Consider the following 20,540-nt stretch of genomic DNA (forward strand, 5'->3'; position numbering starts at 1 on the left):
ATGTCTGGCAAAGAGAGAATAAGTGCTATGTCCCAAAATGTAAAGTAAATTTGTCTGGATTTGTACTGTCAATTGTGAATGCCAATGTGTAAAATACATACATATAGAAGAACCATCCCATCCATGATTGTACTGAATGGTTGAACTTTCACCCCCTTTTTCAGAATTTATGCGTCTCCGGGTTTAGAGAAAACGTTTCTGTCTCGGTGCCTTCATCTACGTCACCGCTTCATGAATGAGATCATGAGCAGTGGATTTAATAGCTGAAAATCAAATTAAGGTTACGGCTTTCACCTCCATCCATCTGGTCCGCAGGTCATCCTGGAAATCTCCTTTAGAGCAATTTATCAAAATTTAGCAAGAACGCTGGCAATATTGACAATCTAATAACAATGAGAAACGGCCACCATAACATCAGTCATAAGGCGCTGCCAGTGTAAACACTCCATAGAGTGGAAAGTATATTTCTCAACATAAAACACATCTGTCTTCCAGACCATTGATATTAGGCTTCATACGACAGTAAAGGGAGGCTTTTCCTTCCCAGCTGGCCGCGCTGGAACGACCTTGTCGCTGTGCTTCACCTGCGCACTCGATGGTCCGGACGGCTGACGGTGCCGTCTGGGGCTCATCGCTGCCGCCACACACACACAGTCACCCCTCAGTCACCCCACGTGCTGTAAAATAAGCTGCTGCCACATGCCAACCAGGGGTCAATGGTGTGTCAACATGTTGCCACTGTCAAGCAGGAAAACACACATGCACAGGCGCACACACGCACGCAGGTTTGCACTGCTGCAGCTGGGAGGGCCTTTATTGTCCCCAAACCTCAAGCCGTTTTCCTCCCAGCTCCACAAGCTAAACCACAACGTATACCTTAAACCCAAAGCCCAAACCCATAAATGTTCCTTAAAGAAGTGAGGACCGGCCAAATTGACCTCAGTGAAGAATGAATGGCTCTCATTTGGATCGCGCTCACTTGGTGCTCACATCAATCATGTGTTGTGTGCAGGGAGCCTATTGAATCTATACGACAGTGAGGCCACAAGCCAGGAAGCAGTGACGTGGTTGGCGTATTCATGGTGACACGGTGACCGTCTTCTGGTGAGAGAGGGCCTTAAAGAAGCTTCTGCTCTCCTGGTTAAGAGTATCTACCTCTTCATGTGTTCTCCTTCTAACAACAACAAGCAGCCAGTTTGGCCAAAGCCCTTGTGGACCTCTCAGCTCCCATTGACAATCACAGCATGCAAAATAAAAAGACACATCAGGTGCAGCTTTTCACACTTTCAGGCCAAATCAAGTGGAGTCACTTCATTTATACAGCCCAACGTCACAGACCACAATGTGCCTCAGGAGGCTTTACAATCTGCACAGCATGCACAGCCCTTTACAGAATAATGCCCCCCACAAAAACCTTAAACTGGGGGAAAAATGGAAGAAGCCTCAGATTCAACCTCAGATGCATTCACCCACCGACAAAGATTATGAACAAGGTGACTGTAACGTTGCAGAAGAGCAAAGAAAACAAGTTCCTCGACTGTTTCCACGACTTGTGCAGCAAACAGGTTTACTGACTTTAATCCAAACATGAATTAATGCTTCCTCTTAGTCTTCATGGAGCTTTTTAAGAGATAAAGACCATCCTGACATGAATGAACCAGCACCACTTCTGACAGGTATCCCCCTGAGTGCACACCCTTCATTTGTCTGTCAGTTTGATGAAACGTTAACATATCTCGCGGTCATCATGTGTCGACATGTGTGCAGCTTTAAACGCCTGAAACAAAGCGCATCCCAAATTTCTAATATGTTTGCTTTACTGTTGCTGCCAAAGGACGAAGCAAAGACCCTGAACTCCCTCTTTAGCACGCTGCCAGGTTTGCACTTTCACTTGACGCAGCTATTCGTTTTGTTTATGGGGAGGATTCCTCCACATGTGATGTCAATGTTTCTTTAAGGTAAGAAAAGCTTGGTGTTTACACGCAGCTCGGTTGCTCGCAGTGCGCAGCATGGGCGTTAGCAGCGAAGATCCTCTGCCGCCAAACAAGGCCCTCTCAAAATCCCGACACCTAACCCTTGTGTGTGTTTACTCACGCCACTGTTAAACATTTACATACCCATCCAAACAGTGTCAGAGGGAAAACCGCATCATCCCGCTCTGTTTTACATTAGCATGCGGCCGAGCAGTTTGCCGTCTCCTCCGAGAGGGAGGAAAAAGTCCCAAAACATCCATAGTAATCAATCTGATGAAACCAAACAGCAGTATACACAGAGGACACGAGAGTAAACAACTTTTAACTCAGCCGGATTGAAGTCTCATCTCCACGAGGAGCGAATAAGACGTGACTCCATGTTTCACTAACATTTTGTCTTTTAGTTTAAGCTCCGAACCGCAAACAACCGAGCGCCGAGCATCGCTGCGCTTTTGTTTTGCGAGCAGAGACAGAGGAATATTTCTCCAAATGGACCCCGGCTCTCGTAAATGTTTAATGAACGCTTTCTATTCACAATAACTGAACCTTTTCCAAACTCACGTGGCGTTTTTTATAATCCACATAAGCTACGTACAGGACGTGCTCGCACCACATAATCCGTGTTTGTACAAGCAAGTGCACAGACAAAAGTCACACGTGGAAATACAAGTCTCCTGGTCTCCATTTTAACAAGTCTCACTTTTTAATGGGTATATCCTGGTGTTAAATATCTGTAATGTGTTTTCCCTGGCTGTGACGACGGTTGGGCATAAACATGCTATTCTTGCTGCGCCTATAATTGTTCTATTAATAACACCTATAATGTCTGAGTCTCGTTCTGCATGGAAGGGTGCAACAGTATTTATTGTGTGCAAACGCGACTTGTTTCCAGCTGCCACACGTTGTTAATCTCTGGCTACACCTCTGCCATTCACGGCCCATTTAGGTCAGACTCTTTTAGCGCTTGGCAGTCAGAGGGCAAGCTGCCGCCGCTGCCACTGGTGTCCCTCGTGGTCGGGGGTGCCGCCGCCAATCCGAGGCCGCACCTTCGTGACAAGACGTAACGCCGGGTCCTGCAGCCTGACACGTCTAGCCGAGAGCGGCATCACCTCGCCTCCATTACCTCTGGCCCCTCAACCTCGGTCCCATGCTTTAAGGTATTACACAACCCTCTTTCACTGGCAAGGCAGCGTGGACCACCTGGAGTGGCACTTGACAGAGTTGGGTCTAGAAGTCAGACCTGAACCTGGTCTGTAGCTCCAGATCCAGACTGGAAAATGGCAAATTTGAGACTCGGCCCAAGAGCTGAAGCTGTCTAAAACTGACTGTTAGCTCGCCAGGCTAATCCAACGCATTCCCTAAACTTAACTTTACACTAAATCCACCTTCTTGAGTTCATAAATTAATTTTTTTTACACCACGAGTTGATCCGCGTCACTGAGTGAAATGTTCCGTGCAACAGAAGTTTTCTTGCTCCGTGCACTTGACCACCCAAAAAGATCTGCCAAATACAACAACCCTGATTCCAAAACAGTTGGGACGCTGTATAAAACACAAATAAAAACAGAATGCAGCCATTTACAAACAAACTGTGATCCCGAGTCCATGTAGTAACCTCCTTTATGTAATCATGTGTTCACAAAGTGGTGAACCTCGCTCCATCCTCGCTCGTGAACGAGCCAGGATGCCCCTTTCATACCCAATCATGATGCTCTCACCTGTTACCAATGAACCTGTTTACCTGTGGAATGTTCCAAGCAGGTGTTTTTGGAGCATTCCACAACTTTCCCAGTCTTTAGTTGCTCGTGTCCCAACGTGTTTGAAACACGTTGCTGCACCTACGCACAGATCCAAAAGGTCCAAAAAAAAAATTGTTGGTTTGAGGACTGGAAATTTCCAGTTTGAATTACTTTAAAATGATGCTCATGGAAAATCCTCAGCATCCCTCCTAATTTAACCTTGAATGTCACCAAACAAGATCCTCAAGGGAAAATCTGACCCACCTTGATAATGTTAAACTAAAGCTTGAACGCTGCTCTGACTGAAGTGAACAGAACATACATACAAACATTAGTTCACTGTCAGGATTTCTGAGTGTTGTCAGGCACGTTAATAAGCAACATTTCCTCCTTATGATAACAGAAAACATAATGTTTTTTCTGTTGCTTATTAGTTCTATTTAAAGGTAATTTCTAGCAGACATGGCTGAATAATGACACTCACCACAGCCTGTCTGGTATTTAACTGGTGATGAACCACTTGTTCACATCCCCCAGATTTGACTGAAGATCAGGCCTGAAACCTAAAAACTTGTGTTTCCTTCTGAAGAACCTTTATCTCCTATCCTCCCTCATTGCCTTTGTTTATGTTCATATCTTTCAGAAGAGCTTTTGACGGAGTTGACCATCCGATGTGTATTCTGGAGCTCGTTAGAAGATATTTGCATCTCCATGACCCATCAAACCATAAATCCTCATATTCCCTGCAGCTTTTTGTTTAATAGGTATGTGACCCAACTGGCAAATGAGCAAAACAAGGAGTGTGTTTCTATTTCATGCAAAGTCAGCTGCATTGTAAGTACACTCCCGCCTTAATATCCAGGATTAACTTAGGTGTTCACCCTCATTATCACACAGGGAGAGTTAATGAAATTCAGTGTTTTGGTGGATGACTAAGACGCTGAACTAAACCCCAGGCCTGAAACACTTTACAAGAGTCAGTGGAAAAGTATTAGCTTTTAAAGTAAATGCTAAGCAAAAACTTTTTAAAGCTTTGCTGAACCGTAAACCCTCGTAATTTATTTCCTGTTTCTTTTGTATTGATTGTCACTTTAAAGTCGTGTATAATCCAGTGCCTCTACCTTTAAGACGACCTTTTTTAAAGGTAGATGTTTTGGATTTGAAGTTCAGGACTTGGACACCTGAGACCAGAATTTGCATCCTGCATCCCATGTGTTCTTAACTCAGGCTATTAGATTAAAGTGATTGATTGAGGTTAGGAAAAAGGTTGTGGTTTTGTTAAATATTTAGCAAAAGCAACGCATCCTGTTTTTCCTGCTTCTCTTCCATGTTGAATCTCTCAGTATTTAATGAAAACCACAATCTTTTCCTGACCTTAGCCGAGTGTGCTGAAGCGCCTGAAGATGACCATGAAAGCATCACTCATGTTTTAGTTGCCAGGAGTTCATAACAAAGCTGTTTTGGACCAAGTCTGGAGTCTACAGCTCTCACACTGCAGGAAAACTGAGTCTGTGTGTTGACAGTGAATGTTTGAACATTTTATTGTTTTGTTAATGTGAAAAGAACAAAGACATCCCAAACTCTTTGTCAGTCACTTGAACTTCTATACCAACGGCGTGGCGTGACATCGGGAAGTGAGGGACAGGGTGCAGTCAGTCAGCTTTGAGTGTGTTGCGTTCAAACCGACAGCAAACATTCAAATGTCAATGCAATTGAGTTTCATATTCACGTAACTTTTAAAATACACACTTTAATAGAGCAGTCACACATTGTTGGAAATATAATGTAATGAAATGAATAAGATGCATTGCGGAGGATGTTGGTGAGTGAAACCTGCAGCCTGAGACTCTGCATGACGTTTGATTTGTCTGCTTCATACAGAAAGGTTCAGATAAGACGAAGCCGCTGAATCGCCGTCATTAATCTGAGCCAGTGTCACCTCACGTGCTGTTTAGATTGTTGTGGACGAGTGAAAGCCAAGTGACGAGTGAGGAGATGTGAGGTATACCAGATTGTCAATGAGGGAACGATCGGTGGGGCTTCGTTCTGGTCTAAACAACACGTTTGTTGTTTCCTCTGCACACCAGCTGCTGCTGTGAGGACTCGCTGGCAGGACAACAAAAGAGAGCGTTCGCAGGTGCCTTTGCTCTTGTTAGTGCTGTCGATAACAAGGTCTAAATAATGGACAATTAGAGGAAAATGGGACTTTTGGAGCGCATATGATGTGCATGTGTCACAGCGAGAGGAGGGCAGGAGCAAAGTGTACAGTGTTTAATTCAGTCATAAATCAGGAGAGCAGATTCTTTTCAAGACAAGTGAACAATAGTGGAAGAAAAAGAGCCAATGTATGGTTTCACAGGTATGTTTTTCCAAGCTTTTTGACAATGACTGGGACGCTCTCCACAAAGCTAACCACACACACAAACATCTAGTAGTTATCTTCTGGTTTGCAGAAGGTGAGAAGAGAAAAAGGAGACGAGTCCAGGCTCCAGGCTTCTGTCCTCAAGGAGGTTTTTGGTATCCGTTGATAGGGCTCCCTGCCTGAGGACAGAAAAATAAACTGTAAGTGAAGATGACCAAAAGCAATAAACATTCGAAATGTGCAAGAAGGGAAATCGGACAGAGAGAGACGTCCCAGTAAGCAGAGTAATGGGAGGTCAAAAACATGTAGATATCGAGGTTAAAACTGGGCTTCATTTGGCTAAAAGGCGCATGTTTTTTAGATTACGTTATATAACTGTTGCTCCAACAACACATCAGTGACTATATATCAACTGTTAGGAAAATGCAGTTTGGACGTTGGCTCGAACTCCGCTGGAGTAGTTAATGAAAAGGCTGTTGAAACAACTATACTGGAGTGTGCTGCGGGTTTGGTTTCTGCAGGTCTTCAGGCTGATTTGTTAAAGAAAGTTAGAACTGTTGAGTGAGTTGTCTCTGCTATAGCCCTGTTTGTACAATAACCTCAGCTCTCAGCACACTGTGGTGAGATTCAACCATATTCTGTGGTCTCTTATTTGACTACTTTTTGCCCTGAATGATAAAAAGCATGGGGTAAAGAACAAGGTTCTGGGTTCAAACCTTTTTATCCAGATGCTCCAGTTTCCTCCCACAGTCCAGCTCCCCGCCACCCTCTAAAGGGTACATGGGTATACGTAACAAAGACTGTGCTGATCCACTGTGCTCCTCCTAGCTAGCTTCACTGATTTTATGTTTCCTATGAGATCACAAAATGTTTTTGAAGGTGCAACCTGCTGCTAGTTGTAGTAGGTAATAAAATAAGGTTTCAACTCTTTACCTAATTTCTGGGAATTACCAAATCACTGAGTAATGTACGGAGGGCTGAGGTGACAAATGAGGCAAACCTTTGACTTAGCTGTTAGCTTGTTGTAGCCAAACGTATGCTAGCTTCTAAGTGTAACCTCAGTAATCAAATGTTTGGCCAGAGTCAAGTAAAATCTACCGATGGTGAAGGTATGAGCTGAATCCAGAGGGAAAGGGTGGTCCCCCTCACTCAGGTTGAAGGAGTTGAGTTATATGTGACATGAAACACTAAAACAAGTATTAACTTTGAACCAAATTTAGCCCAGTTTTAACTCGGATGCACTCCCACCACTCTGTTTTTATCTATTTGGATTTTATCTCTTTAGCAACTAAGCATGATCTTCATGTCAACAGAATGTGAATCTGCAGTTTATATAAATCATGACAAGGCTGCTAATGTGTTATATCATGGCTGTTTCCTCCATGTCTGCGGCGATCCCCACTCCTCCAGCTACCTTTCCTCCCTCTCTGGGCTCCGCCGGGGCTGAAAAAAAAAGCACCCCGCATCATCTGTACTCAATCAGAATAATTATCCCGAGAAATGCATTGCAGAGCCTGTGAGAGGTGAGGGGAATGAAGCACAGAGGCAATCACCTCCCTCCAGTCATTATTAGTCATCTCTCTGCTGCTTTGGAAGAGGACCCAGACGGCTTGGGAGGAAGCCACGTGCAGCCGACAGACAGACAGAGAAAAGGCCCGATGTGACTCCGGTGCCCAGAAAGTATCAGCGAACTCTCAAGGCTTTGGCAGCACGGCAGCTCCTCTGGGGACTGGCAGCACACGAGTATCAGCCTTATGTTCTGTCTGTCAGGCTTCCTCTTATCCACAGGTTTTAAAACACTGAACGTGTCACTCTGAAGATGTGGGAGCTTTTGAAAATCCCAAAGCGAGCACCTTTTGGGTTCTTTGCAATGAAAAATCCTCCTGGAGGATGAAGCGTTTCAGATCCTGTCAGGATTGGTGAGCGCTCCCGGGGGGCTCTTTGTGGGACATTGTGGGGTTCCTGTTTGATTGCAAAATGGCTTTGTGATCTAAAGTTCCTCAAAGCCATCGAACTTTTTAAAGCAGGCGGAGAGAAAAACTAAAATACTGATTAGACTCCAGTGCCCATGAAGAATCAGTTTTAAGAATGTTCTGGCAGCCCTACAAGTCCACGGGGGACTGGCAGCCCTCTCCAGATGAATATCTCTGTGTTTTGAATTTCTATTTCACCCCTGAGATGTGCACTTGTCTCTGATCCAGAGACTTTAAGACTGAACTGGTTGTTCTGAAGGCAGAGGATCCCAATCCAAAAGCAGCTGCAGCACCTTAACCCTAAAAGATTCATTAAAACCCCTCATATCAGAGGTACAGTGTGATCCCTCTCTGACGAGGCCCCTCTATTATTACAGAAATACATCACATAACCCTCAAAGCTCGTTTACTTTTGAGATTAGAAGCATCTCATGAATTGAGAGAATAATTCTCTGGCATATTCGTTTATCCACCCTTTCAACTTGAGTCTCAGTTTTGTAGTTTTAGCCATAATTTGGGTTATGATAACATTTTACTCACTGAAGTAATGGCTGAGATCTGGAAACACGGTGACATCACTGCGATAAAGTCCCAGCGGGGTAAAACCAGAGTGAGAACATCAAAGTGTTAATAATCCGTCGTCGCTCAGGAGATCTTCTCTTGCACCGTCTGGCTTTTCTTTATGACATGTTGCAGCATTCCTGATCCCCCACAATGAACTTTTTGAGTTTATTGTTATTACTGATGGGGAGAGTTGCCAAAAAATACAAAAATAAGACTCAAGTTATAATATACTGGAATTCTTGTTAAGGATCATCATTTTTATTGAAATTTGTAGATTTTTCATCCAATTTTATGGCCCAAAGTTCCTAAAAATCTGTGCGCTCCCACCTGAAAAAACACACTGATCGTCCCAGTTTACAGCAAAGTAAGTGAGAAAAGACCTGTTGAAACATGAAGAGGTCATAAAATATTTCAGTAGTTCAAACTAAAGAGAAAAATGGAGTGAAACGCAAACAAGCTGCCGATTATGCTGTTATTATTACTGAAGCAATAAATGGTTAAATATCTTCTGAAATCTTATTTCAAAGCATTGTTTTTTATTGCTTTCCACTCATTATTAGTGTTTACTTTGAATACTTAAATAAATTTCTGCGTTTTAAAACACACAATTAACATGTCGCTTTGGATAAAAGCATCTGCTCATAGTTGGTTTGTGTGCCCCCTGGTGGCTGCTGGGTGGTATGGCACCGTCCGTCTGTCTGAAAATGCTCAGCAGACAGACAAAATAAAAGCAGTGATGAGACTCCAGTTCCCTGGAGGGGTTTTAGATGCTGGCACCACAACAAGCCCACTGTGGATTGGCAGCTGTGCCCAGATGAAAATAAGCTCTGCGTTTTGGATTTCTAATATTTCACCCCCAGAGATCTGAACTCGTCTCCGCCGACGCAGAGATTTAGACCAATCATTTTAATCACTGGTCTCTTCTAAAGTTTAAGTTAACTGCAGCCAGTAGGTAAAGTAAAATAGACCTGAAGGAGGTGGACACACTGACATATTAACTTTAAGTTGATAAGCAGTTACAGAGGAGCATCATTATCCACCTGATCGACGCAAGTCAAATATTCACTTAAATTTTAGCTCAGTTCTTGGTCTCCACCACCTCCTGAAGGAAATATCTGGCTCTTGAGCTGCCTGTGATGGCGGAAAACGACAAGATAAGAGCTGTGAGAGCGAACCAGAACAGGAACTTTGTGACCGGAGAGATGAACAAAGAGCTGAAAGTAGGTTTGTCACCAGGAGTCACATCACAAATATCGTTAGTATTAAAATATTGATTATAGCCGTTTTAATGCTCAGTAGAAACGTTAAGTTCATACTCCGTAAGAAGGAGGTCGGGTGGATGGATTTATGTGCAAAACACTCGGCTGAAAGAGACTTTGTACCTGAAAAGCTTAAGGACGTGCTGTCAGTGTCCGATCTCTTTAAGAAACGCTCAGCGGTTATACAATGAGTGCAAAAAGGCAACCTTTGAAAGGCAAAAACCAAAGATGAGACTCCAGTATTCATGAAGTTTCAAGTTCTGGCTGGATGTCAACCCCTGTGGTGACTGGCACTCGCAGCCAGTTGAATATTAGCCCTGTTTTTTTTCTTCTGCTTCAGCCTTCAGATCAGTCCTTGTCTTCCATCCAGAAATGTTTTAATATAGAAGTGGCCGCTCTTAAAATAAAGGTTCATCTGAGGGTTGTAGTAAAACACAGAGAACCAACGAGCACTTGGATTTTTGCAGGTTTCTTTTAAGAACCTCCACGTCATCATGCAACGATTAGCTGATTGAAAGAAAATTGGCAACTGTTTGATGGCATATTGATAGTTTTTCCAGTGTAAATGTCAACCTCAGACGTAAGGATTTGTTGCTTTCCTTCTTCATGTATGATAGTAAACTGAACATCTTTGGGTTTTTGGACAGTTGCTCCAATAAAACAAGGAATTTGAATACTTGGTCTGCATCTTTCAGTATTTTCCGACATTTTATAGACAAAACAATAAATCAAATAAAAGTTGAAAATTAATGGCTGCACATGGGCTGTTATGGCTCCATGTTTGGTTGCCAAAGAGCTTTCAGTGACCCCTACGGGTACCTGAAAGCCTCTTTACTTGTATCAGCCTACAGAAGACAGAAAAACACGCTCAGCCGCCCCGGTTCAACACGTACCTCTAATTTCTGGAAGAACTGACAGCACAGCAACTCCTCTGAGGCTTGGCAACGACGCTCAGATGAATATTAGCCCTCCCTAATAAATCTCTAATATTTCACCCCTGAAGTTTGCACATCTCCCACCCAAAGATTTCAAAACTGGAGCTGGTGGACATTTAGGGAGCATTTACGTCGCCTCACAAAGAGCGAACGCGATGAGACCTTTGCCGTTTCTAGTCGTGCAGCACACGAGCGTTCAGAAGCAGATAATGAAGCTGGTACCTGGTTGAAGAGCTCCTCATACACCGTGTTTGACTTCTCCACCTGAGACTCCAGGTCAGCCTCTGCGTCTGCGTCCCACGATGTTATACTGCTTCAAACACAAAGGACGTTGTAAATTCACGTTGTACTGGAAAGCGAGTCGGGGTGGGCCAAAGTGTAAAGTGTAAAAATGATGCGAGATGAAGAGGAATCTGGTTTTCTTTCTTTCAGGCCCAGTGGGAGTTTCTTAAAAGCACTGCAGAGCTGAAATCTGCTGTCAGACGTGCAGCTTTATCACAGTGATTTGTGTACAGTGTGTTATCTGCCTCATCCACTCCTCACTGTTCAGCATTACCTGTCACAGCGTTCAGAGTCCTGCGGGGGACAGAGGACGCTCTGTGTGGGACCGTCATCGTGGAAGCTCTTCTTCAGCCTCTCAGCCTTCTTCTCCAACATGCTGACCTGTCGCAGCAGAGCTTCTCTGTCCTCCATCAGGCAGTCTTTGAACCTGGAGAAACACGTTTGTTCAAGTGACCAGCTGAGCAGTTAAAGAAGGGTTTAACCTTCTAACCAGCCTGGATGTGCACGCCTGCAGAGATCCTGCATCTCTTCGTTTGAGCAAACTCAGATGTAGAAGGTACAAAACACAGTGAGCGAGTGTCTCATTAAACTAAAAAGGAAGCAGCAACATGCAGTGAGTCGCTGCATTTGGAAGTCTGTAGGATGAATCACTGCCCAGAAATCAGATTAACCCCGTTTAGTAGCAAGAAGCAAAGCTCAGCACCGTGAGGAGGTTAATGCCTGTGAGCGAACCTGTTTTACATTCTGTGGAAGAGCTTCTACTTTCCGATGCTGAGTTCATAGTTTTCATTCTTAAAGCCTGCACATGTTTGTGTCCCACTGCAAATTAAAAACACACACATACACACACTGCATTGTATTTCTGCGTTACATTATTTACATCTATCAATTATCCTCATTTACTATGATTTGCCTTCTCGCCAAGAGTCACATGAGAAGATTGACTTGTTCAAATATGTAGCTACTGACAGACGCTGGTTAGCATAGCCTAGCTTAGCATAAAGACTGCAAATGGCTCTTTCGAGATGTAAAACAGATCTCCCACACCTGCACCTCTCAAACTTGTTTAACTTGTAAAAGTTTTTAAAAACTAAACAAGTCACATGCTAGAAGCTTTTGGAGGCACAAAGGGAAGTTGTCTCCATCAGCTCTCATTTATCACTCGCTGTGTGTGGTAGTAGAAGGCAGTTCGATCAACATCAGGGAGAAAATACCGACCTTTTGACACAACACATCCAGTAGCGCTGCTGCTGGCAGAGCCACTCGAACTGCTCCGCCGTCTCCTGCAGTTTCCCCAGACTGCCCTCGTTCTCCTGCTGCAGCTCCCTCACCTCAAAGACAACACAGCATCACTTTACTTCCCCCTCAGACGGGATGTGATGGAGACAACAAGAAGGCAGCACATCAGCAGGTTGATTGTGGTGCATGTGACTGATGGCTCCTGAACTCACCGCCGTCATCTGGAAAGATGAGCGATTGCAGTCGGACTTAATCTCCGACTCCGAGGACTTTCACAGTAATTCACCGACTTGATCCACCACAAATAAATGTTCTCATTACGTTTCTCACTGACAGGGCGGTCTGTTGTTTTGTTCTCTTGGACTTGTGCAGCTGTCTCATAGGGGAGATAATTGCAGACCTGGATTGTTTGCTGTTTGATGGACTGGTTGAAACAGGGGCCAGTGAGGGAGTGAGTCTTTGAGGCCAAGTGTAAATAAAAAAAATCCTGACAGTGCGTAGGAATGTTTCACTAATGCCCAGATTCAATGCACATTAATACAAACCCACTGCCAGCAACGTCTGAGTTAGGCCGCTCTCTGGGGTGGGTGTAGTTTTTAAAATTTGGCTCCACAACATAAATTTGAACCTTGAGGTTTTATGTTTCATGAAATTAATTGTTCAAAATGCAGCAGAAGACTTGTTATTCACTGGCTTTAACTGGCTCGCTGACACATCGACCTCAACTAGCCTGAGAAAAGAAAGGCCGGCGTTAATCCATTACTTCTGATTGGAGGAGCTGGCAGCAGGAGGATGTTGTGCTGCATTATTTCTGGAGGATTTGGCTTCGAGTTTGACAAAGAGAAATACTCCACATTCATTATAAAACCATTAAAAGTCTGTTATTTATCTATCTATGCTCAACCAGAGGAGACCAAGGAGAGTTTAACAAAGTGTCCAATCCTGACATCTGCTGGACAAAAGTGACATTACAGCCACTGAGCAGCAGGGCCTTTTGGAGCATAAAGCATTTGTATCTCCTGGGATTTCCTCAAATTATTAACAATACAGTAATATAACATACATTATTCTGAAATGGGACACGCTGCATGAGGAGTACTTTTACATTTTGAGCTTCAAGTACATTACACATCACAGGGACTTTGACTTTTTTGTTTCATACATGAGATCCATCAAAAATTGGAATAGACCAAACAGGTAATTGATTAATCTAGAAAATAATCAGCAGATTAATTGATGCATTGATGTCTGATATTATTTTTCATTGGTGTAAAAACACTTGAAGAAGAAGAAGAAGAAGAAGAAGAAGAAGATGAAGAAGAAGAGGAGATGTGTCTCTCAGACCCTTGACGAGGCAGAGCTGCAGTCATCTCTGTATGTTTCTGTCCCAGACTTTGCTCTCTTACCTCCTTCTGATGAGCGGCCCGTAACTCCTTCAGCTTCTCCGTCAGCCTTTTGTTGGTGTCTTGCAGCTCCTCCAGCTCCATCGTCTTACTGTTGGTGACAAACACGAAAGCATTTTTTAACATCTCGCCACTTCATTGAAGCCAGTTTGATTTGAGTCGTTTGGCGTCGTGTCTGGAAGCTTCTTGACTGAAAACTCACTTAAATTGACCTTTAATTGACTTTATATGATGATTTTTACATGTCGGCACTCTGGCTCATGTTGGAGCTCCATCCATCTGATCTGATCTGACCATCCATGATAATTTCGTTGCTTTCTACTTGAAAAAAACAGTGTTTGCTTTTTACAATGCAGTATAACTTATTATTATTCTAACCTGAGGAAATGAGAAGAAACTTTATTACTTTACTTTTTAACTTTACTACTGGAAACAATCTTTGATAGAAAATGAAAAAAGGAAAATGAAAAAAGCAGCAGCATGAAAACTTTTCATTTAAAAGGCTTCATGTTACAGCGCAATATATGACTGTTTGGTGCTTTGGTTGCTCTTAACTTAAATAACGTTCCTTATTTTTGAGTGTTTTAACAGGTGTGTCTTCCACAGATTTATCTATTCATCTGGATTTCCATTTCAACCCTCAGCCTCTCTGCCACAGACAAGCAAATGAGATTAATTTCCATGATTGTATCGATGCATTTAATGTTTGGGACCTCTCCGTTCACGTTAAGGTTTCTTTCATCTTCTGACACGCGGGCCCGGACTCATAATGTGATAACGTATTCTGGCATTAAGCCAACTCTCCACAGGGATTTAAAGTCAGCAGATTGAGGCGCGGCGCTGCTCGGAGGACGACTGCGTTTCTGCTGACTTCAAATCGCAGGTCCGAGTTCCATGTTTTCATTCAGTCTTGAGACAACAGTTTGAGATGAAGTTCTTCTCTGTGGGTTTGCAGAGCAGCTGCTGACAGCTTCACTTGGCTTCAGTTTGCTGCAGATGGTAATCAAACATAGTGGGATTTTTTTAATATTAATCTGAATGTTTCTTTTCTTAGTCTGCATGTGGCCTTATCTGAGTTAATGTCATTTTTACATTCTGCTCGGTTTTAACAGCTGGGTGGAACATGGAGGAATGTGTTTAAATCAGACCATCAGCAATTCAACGCGGTTAAGGAAAACAAGGAGAGTCCGACAGGTTAACACGGCCATTTTTTCAGGTATTTCCTCCACGAGTCAGAGCTGTGAGGCTCCTCATCTGCAGCACAGTAAAGGTTTGTGCTACACTTCCAGCCTACCTGTGGAGCTCTGCATGCAGGCTCTCCGTCAGCACAAGTCTGTGCTGGGCCTCAGCGTGCAGCTCTGCCTGGAGGCTCTCTGCCACCGCAGCTCTGCGCTGGGCCTCAGCGTGCAGCTCCTCCACCAGGCCCTCCAGCTTCACCTCGGAGCTCTGCAGACACAGCAGCTCTGAGCCGACCTGCTGCAGCAGCTCCCCGTCCCGGGAGCTCTCGTCCACTAGGAAGACCACACGCTGCTGCAGCAAGTGCACCAGGTCCTGTGGGGGGGGGGGGGGGGTACAGAGCATAGAATAGAATGGCTTCCAGTTTTTTCCCTGCTGACTTCTGTTACTTACTGTGTGTAATAGCTTCATCTAATCTGACAAATATGCAGCCATGTACATGCATCCAAACATGGGCAAAATACACATAAATGACACACATTAACTATGCATATTGATTATTACTCAATACTTCTTGACCTTTTGAGGTCTCCCAGGAGACGTCCTCATCACAGTAAAATGAACCTGAACAAACTGTGCCCACACCTATTGGTGAAAGAGTTTGTGACAAGCCCAAACCTGATGCTCTAACAAATCTGTGAGGGGAGAGTGAGTCACACTCTCCACATAAATACCACTGAGCTCCTGATTAAACAACCTGCTGACAACCTGCACACCTTCATTCAAACATCCGATTCCTAAATACCTGCATTTGAAAAAAGGTCTTAACATGATCAGCTACTGAAATAATCCAAAAGCATGAGGAGCAATGAGGAAAGGTGATTAATGGAAGAAGAGAACAGCAGCCTTTTTCTGCCAAACAAAATTAGTTTTTCACTGGATCCAGCCTCAAAAGAAATAAGCAGTTAAAGAAAAGAATAAAATCTCTCTTTAGTTAAACTGCTCACAGCTCATAGCTCACGCCTATCCAACCTGTGCCGAGGAGCCAAAAACCCAAAAAGGTTGGTAACCACATTTACAGTAAGACTGGCACTTACTGGTAGCCTAATTCCAGCGTAATTTCGGTAATTGCAGCACAGGTGGTCTGCTGTAAAGGTCGTGCCTTTGTGGATTTAAATTACAGGATTGTAATGAGGTTAAACACTACAAGGTGAAATGACACAAATTTCAAAAATCTCTCTGATTTGGAAGTACAAGACTCTAATTGCAGCGTCAACATCTGAGGTTAAAACAGAGCTGAATGCTGTTTTGGGAAGCGTGATTAGGTGAAAGGAGTCTTTCACAGCGACGAACCAACAGAGAATTATCAGCTAGCTCTGCAGCCCGTGAAGCTTTTAAGCTTTTTTAAACTAATTTGGGGTTTTACGGCACATTTGCTGTCTGGTTCGGTCTCGGCACTATCAGCCATCTCGTTCCCAACAGGAGCAGGCGGCTTGTTCAGGAAAAAACAAAGAGCTGTGATAAAGCCACTGAATGGCACCTCTCCAGCACCAAACAGCAGACAAAACATAGCTGGTGAAAAGGTAGCTAATGCTAGGTAGCTGCTAGCATTAGCTGCGACTTGCTGGAGACCAAAACGGAGCAAAAAGGAGAGTGTTGGACTTAAATGCATCAGACTGACAGAAGAATGTGTCTCCATGATGCTCTCACTCTACACAACTACAAATTACTACTTTTCACTTTGATCATGAAGGCAACGCTAATCTATAGACTATATAGGCTACAATATAGTATAGAATGGAGTACTTATAGTGTCTAGTTTAGAGATATTATAGATCCAAGACGAAAGGCTGGAATGAGAGAAAAGGGCACAATTACAAATCCACCTGCGACTCCAGCACCACGGACAGCACCGTGGATTAATCAATACACAGCTGATAGACTGCTAGTCCAGTGCTAATGTACCAGTAAGACCAGTATTCACTCTCCTAAAGGCTCTGTTTTTATCTCCACCGGTTAGGATATCTGTTTTTTTAGCTGCTCAATGCTCCGCTAACTGCTGTTTGGTGCTGAGCTGATAGTTCACAGTCAGTTTTTAGAGCTTTTTTACTGAAACATCACTGATGAGAGCAGCAAGAAAGAACCAAAACAATGTGCTGAAAGATGCTAAAATGCACTTTTGAGAGGGGAAACTGCTGAGATCTGTGAGTCCTTTCATATACACGGTCATTTGATCCATTGTTTTATATGACAGTACTGATTTCAGCTGCTTTAAGATCTGACAGAACTGTAGATAAATGATCTGTAAAAGTCAAACAGCGGGATTATTTCTGTCTGTCACACAGAGCAGCTCGGCCTCTGGCGCCTCACCTGCTGCTGGTGGATCCTGCCGGTGAGCTGGTCCTGTTTCATCCTGAGCTCCATGTTCAGCTGCTCCTGCCGGTGGAGTCGAGCGGTGGCGGCTTCCAGCTCGTTCTGCAGCCTCCTCTCATGGTCTCTGGCCAACAGCAGCTCCCCGTCGAGCAGCGCTGCAGCCACAGAGAACAGAACCAAAGTCAGGCCGGACCACTCGACCCAAGCTGCACGAATTTCATTAAAACAGAAGATGTGCTGAACGTGAGCCACTTGGACGTGTTTTAATGAAAGGTAATGAAAAAGTACTTCTTTCACTGCCCGCAGCATAAAATAACCATCATGTTTTAAACCATAACACTTTAAATGCAGGGTTGTATGTCAGCTGCTGACATTTCTGGCAAAACGTCCGTCTCTTTGGAGTTTGAAGGCATTCCCACACTCCGATCACCTCATCACTGCACTCATGTGGGAATGAAGAGTCCCTGATATCCCTTCACACACGTTTCTCTTGGATCTGCTCCTGGTCATCAGCAGAGGTTGATGAAGGTCAGATTTCTCTCTTTTTTTTATTCTTCATCCTCGTCTCGTCTCTTCTGTGTTTTCTTGTTCAGTTTTAACTAAATGTTCTGCTGTTACTCTGAAAATCTGCTCCTCTTAACAAAGAAACTCTTGACAAACAGGCAGTTTTAATCGTGTGTGCACATTTAAATTAGACTCTGATGGTTGGCAGCTGTGGGACCAGTCTTTAAAGTTTAATGGGACATGATTATGAGAGTCTCTGGAAACGGTGCGGTGTGGTTGTTTCAGAAGTGGAGGTGCTCAAACCTACTCTGATTACTCAGTGAAGTTATGACGGGTTACTGTCACTAAGGTGTGCTGTAGTTTCACAGGATGTGTCATTTCTTCCTGATTAACACCGACAGCATCAAAACGAACACAACCGGAGAGGCACACTTTCCCTTCCAGCTCAGGATCTTTGAACAAAGTTAAAGGATCTATTTTGGACGACATGCAGAGAAGATTCACGTGTATTAACACCACGTTCATCTCACAGTCAGCATGTAGCGTCAATCTTTATAGTTTTCCTGGTGGCATGAAACTAGATTTAAACATCATGAACCTCATAAAAAATGTAAAAGCCAGTAAATATCACGCACTATGTGTTAGATTACATATTATATTTCATTAGATTACATCACTCAGTACTGTGGAGTATAAAATCTGGGACTTTGCAACCTTGTCATTGTGGATAATAGTCAGCCATTACAACAGTGGAGCTGCGTCTTCTCTAAGTCAACATTAAGTTAGTTATTGGTGCCTCAAGTGTAGTTAATAAAGTTGTTGAAGAGGAAGAGGAGACATGACCAACACAGCCAAGCCTGAAGCTGTATGCTCCAGAAAAACGTGAATGTTTAACTTTATTCTCAGAGGTCAAAGTCTTGACCTCCCTGGCTTACCTTTATCATGAGCCAGGCGGGTGCACTTGGCCGTCAGGTACTGGATCTGACTGTAGTCTTCGTCCCTGTGGGCCCGGAAAAACCTCCTCATGCTCCTCTGCGTCTGAACTGCTCTCTCCAGCCTAAAGCTTCTTCCACCTTCCCATGATCCTCAGGGCAGGGCGGGTGCGTCCCGTCTGGTCAGACAGGACGCGGTGTGCACATTTCCTTTAATATCTCACTCTCCCTGTCCATGAAGGCTGTGTGTCTTACAGAAGACGCACCTACAGAGGGCAAGTTTAAGCATTAATCCAAGCTTCTGTTTTCATAACATGGAGGCGAGGCGTGCTGCTGGTGTGTGTGTGTGTGTGTGTGTGTGTGTGTGTGTGTGTGTTCAGGCCTGATGTCTTTTCTATGACTTGTTTCGTGTATAAATTGAAGGTTTGGTCTGTTATACGCAAATGTGGTTCTGAAATCCTGCCCCGAGGCGGCGAGTGCTGCAGGAGAGAGCTGAGTCGGGCGTGTTGTATCTAGCAGGCGGGTGTTTTTGTAGCAGTAGCCTCAGGTTAGTACTTTTAAATATATGAATGCATACGAGATTCCATGAGGAAAATACCACTGGCATTTAATAACATGCTGTATTTTATGCATCAGGTGTGTGTGTGTTAGTAATCTGCATGTAGAATATAGTCTAACACTGCAGAAAACTTTCTCATGAAGTCTGATCCCTGCATCCTGTGATCATCTGTGCAGCTGGATGCAGAATTCAATCATTTCAATCATTTAGATAACAAATAAATCAGTAATGATTTTGTTAATCAATTATTGCTTTAAACATAATAATGCATCCTAAAGTTTTCTTCATTGCTATTTGAGCTTCACTGGTTTAGTATGATGATGGTTTATGGAATACTTTTGCTTTCCAGCTTGACACTAGAAGCAGATTAGACACAGGAAATGTACAGAATGTTGTGTACTTGTAGTATTAAGCCTATAAAGTACAACAAATGATGTTGAGTGCTAACAAATAGCAGTTACTGAGGTGTTACATGAATAGAAATGAGAAGCTGTTTTCTCACCTCACTCTTTCTCTTCTCTCTCCTCAGAAAGGTGTCGACGGTGTCTGACTGTGCAGAACTTCACCTGCTGCTGCATCAGATTTGATGCCAGCAGAGGGAGACAAAGCAAAGTTGGTTTTGCCAACTTTAAAAGAACAAATTTGTGGGCTCTAAAGTTCATTCATGGAAATCGGTCAAGTTGAAGTGCTAAATTAATACCCCTGCATCTAGTTCTTGGTAATGCTTTAAGTCATCCTATTTAGTATTTCTAAGCAGTATTTAAACCTGTAGCAACACCATAGTGTACTTGTACTATGAAGACATATTTGATATAATTACAGCTGTTGTATTGTCATTCATTATGTGTCTGTACAGCAGCATCCAGTTACAGCCGCCCACAGGAGGAGTTTTAATTGTTGACAGACACATTATTAAACACTTAAATCTGATTACAACTGCATTATAGTGTAATAAATATAATAAAATGTGTGTACAGTGCTGCTGATTCATGCTAAATAGGAGACTGTTGCCAAGTCGTTAAAATTAAATCCTCCATTAAACTGCCGATGTCAGGACGGGATGATCACGCCGGCTCTTCTTCACTATGACAGACCTGTTATTAAAAATTATCGCCCTCCTTCTACCCCACATTACGAGATGTAGTGAGTGTTTTTCTGTCAAGTGATGAACTGATCCTCCTCGGGGCACAGCGCTGCTCAGACAAACTAACTCGGCTGTGCAGATGATATCAGTTCAGCTTATTTCCTGTGAAGTCGTGTAAAAGGA

The 20,540-nt window shown here is 43.5% G+C and overlaps 1 protein-coding gene across 2 annotated transcripts; it reads right to left on the bottom strand.

Annotated features, from left to right (window-relative positions):
- Window positions 1–5,968: 5,968 nt before the first annotated feature.
- Window positions 5,969–20,497, bottom strand: LOC143325770 (uncharacterized). Of its 2 annotated transcripts, XM_076739082.1 has the most exons (9): window positions 19,776–20,497; window positions 18,718–18,980; window positions 17,276–17,433; window positions 15,024–15,280; window positions 13,733–13,820; window positions 12,306–12,418; window positions 11,362–11,514; window positions 11,028–11,118; window positions 5,969–6,253 (listed from the first exon to the last, which is right to left on the bottom strand). In XM_076739082.1, exons 2-9 carry the CDS (start codon window positions 18,806–18,808, stop codon window positions 6,215–6,217), a joined length of 990 nt encoding a protein of 329 aa, XP_076595197.1. In that variant the 5' UTR covers window positions 18,809–18,980; window positions 19,776–20,497; the 3' UTR covers window positions 5,969–6,214. The 2 variants fall into 2 exon arrangements, with proteins under 2 accessions (XP_076595197.1, XP_076595199.1); XM_076739084.1 differs by having other exon boundaries at window positions 11,028–11,115; window positions 18,718–20,497.
- Window positions 20,498–20,540: the final 43 nt, after the last annotated feature.

This window comes from Chaetodon auriga, chromosome 9 (assembly GCF_051107435.1).
Source record: "Chaetodon auriga isolate fChaAug3 chromosome 9, fChaAug3.hap1, whole genome shotgun sequence".
NCBI classification, from domain to species: Eukaryota; Metazoa; Chordata; class Actinopteri; order Chaetodontiformes; family Chaetodontidae; genus Chaetodon; species Chaetodon auriga.

Bases quoted from the DNA above. Each gene is read 5' to 3' on its own strand.
- LOC143325770 (XM_076739082.1), bottom strand. From the start codon at position 18,808: ATGAGGAGGTTTTTCCGGGCCCACAGGGACGAAGACTACAGTCAGATC. The intron at 17,434-18,717 runs GTAAGCCAGGGA...CTGTGGCTGCAG, and splicing joins CCGCCTGGCTCATGATAAAG to CGCTGCTCGACGGGGAGCTG. The intron at 13,821-15,023 runs GTAGGCTGGAAG...TGTCACCAACAG, and splicing joins CTGCATGCAGAGCTCCACAG to TAAGACGATGGAGCTGGAGG.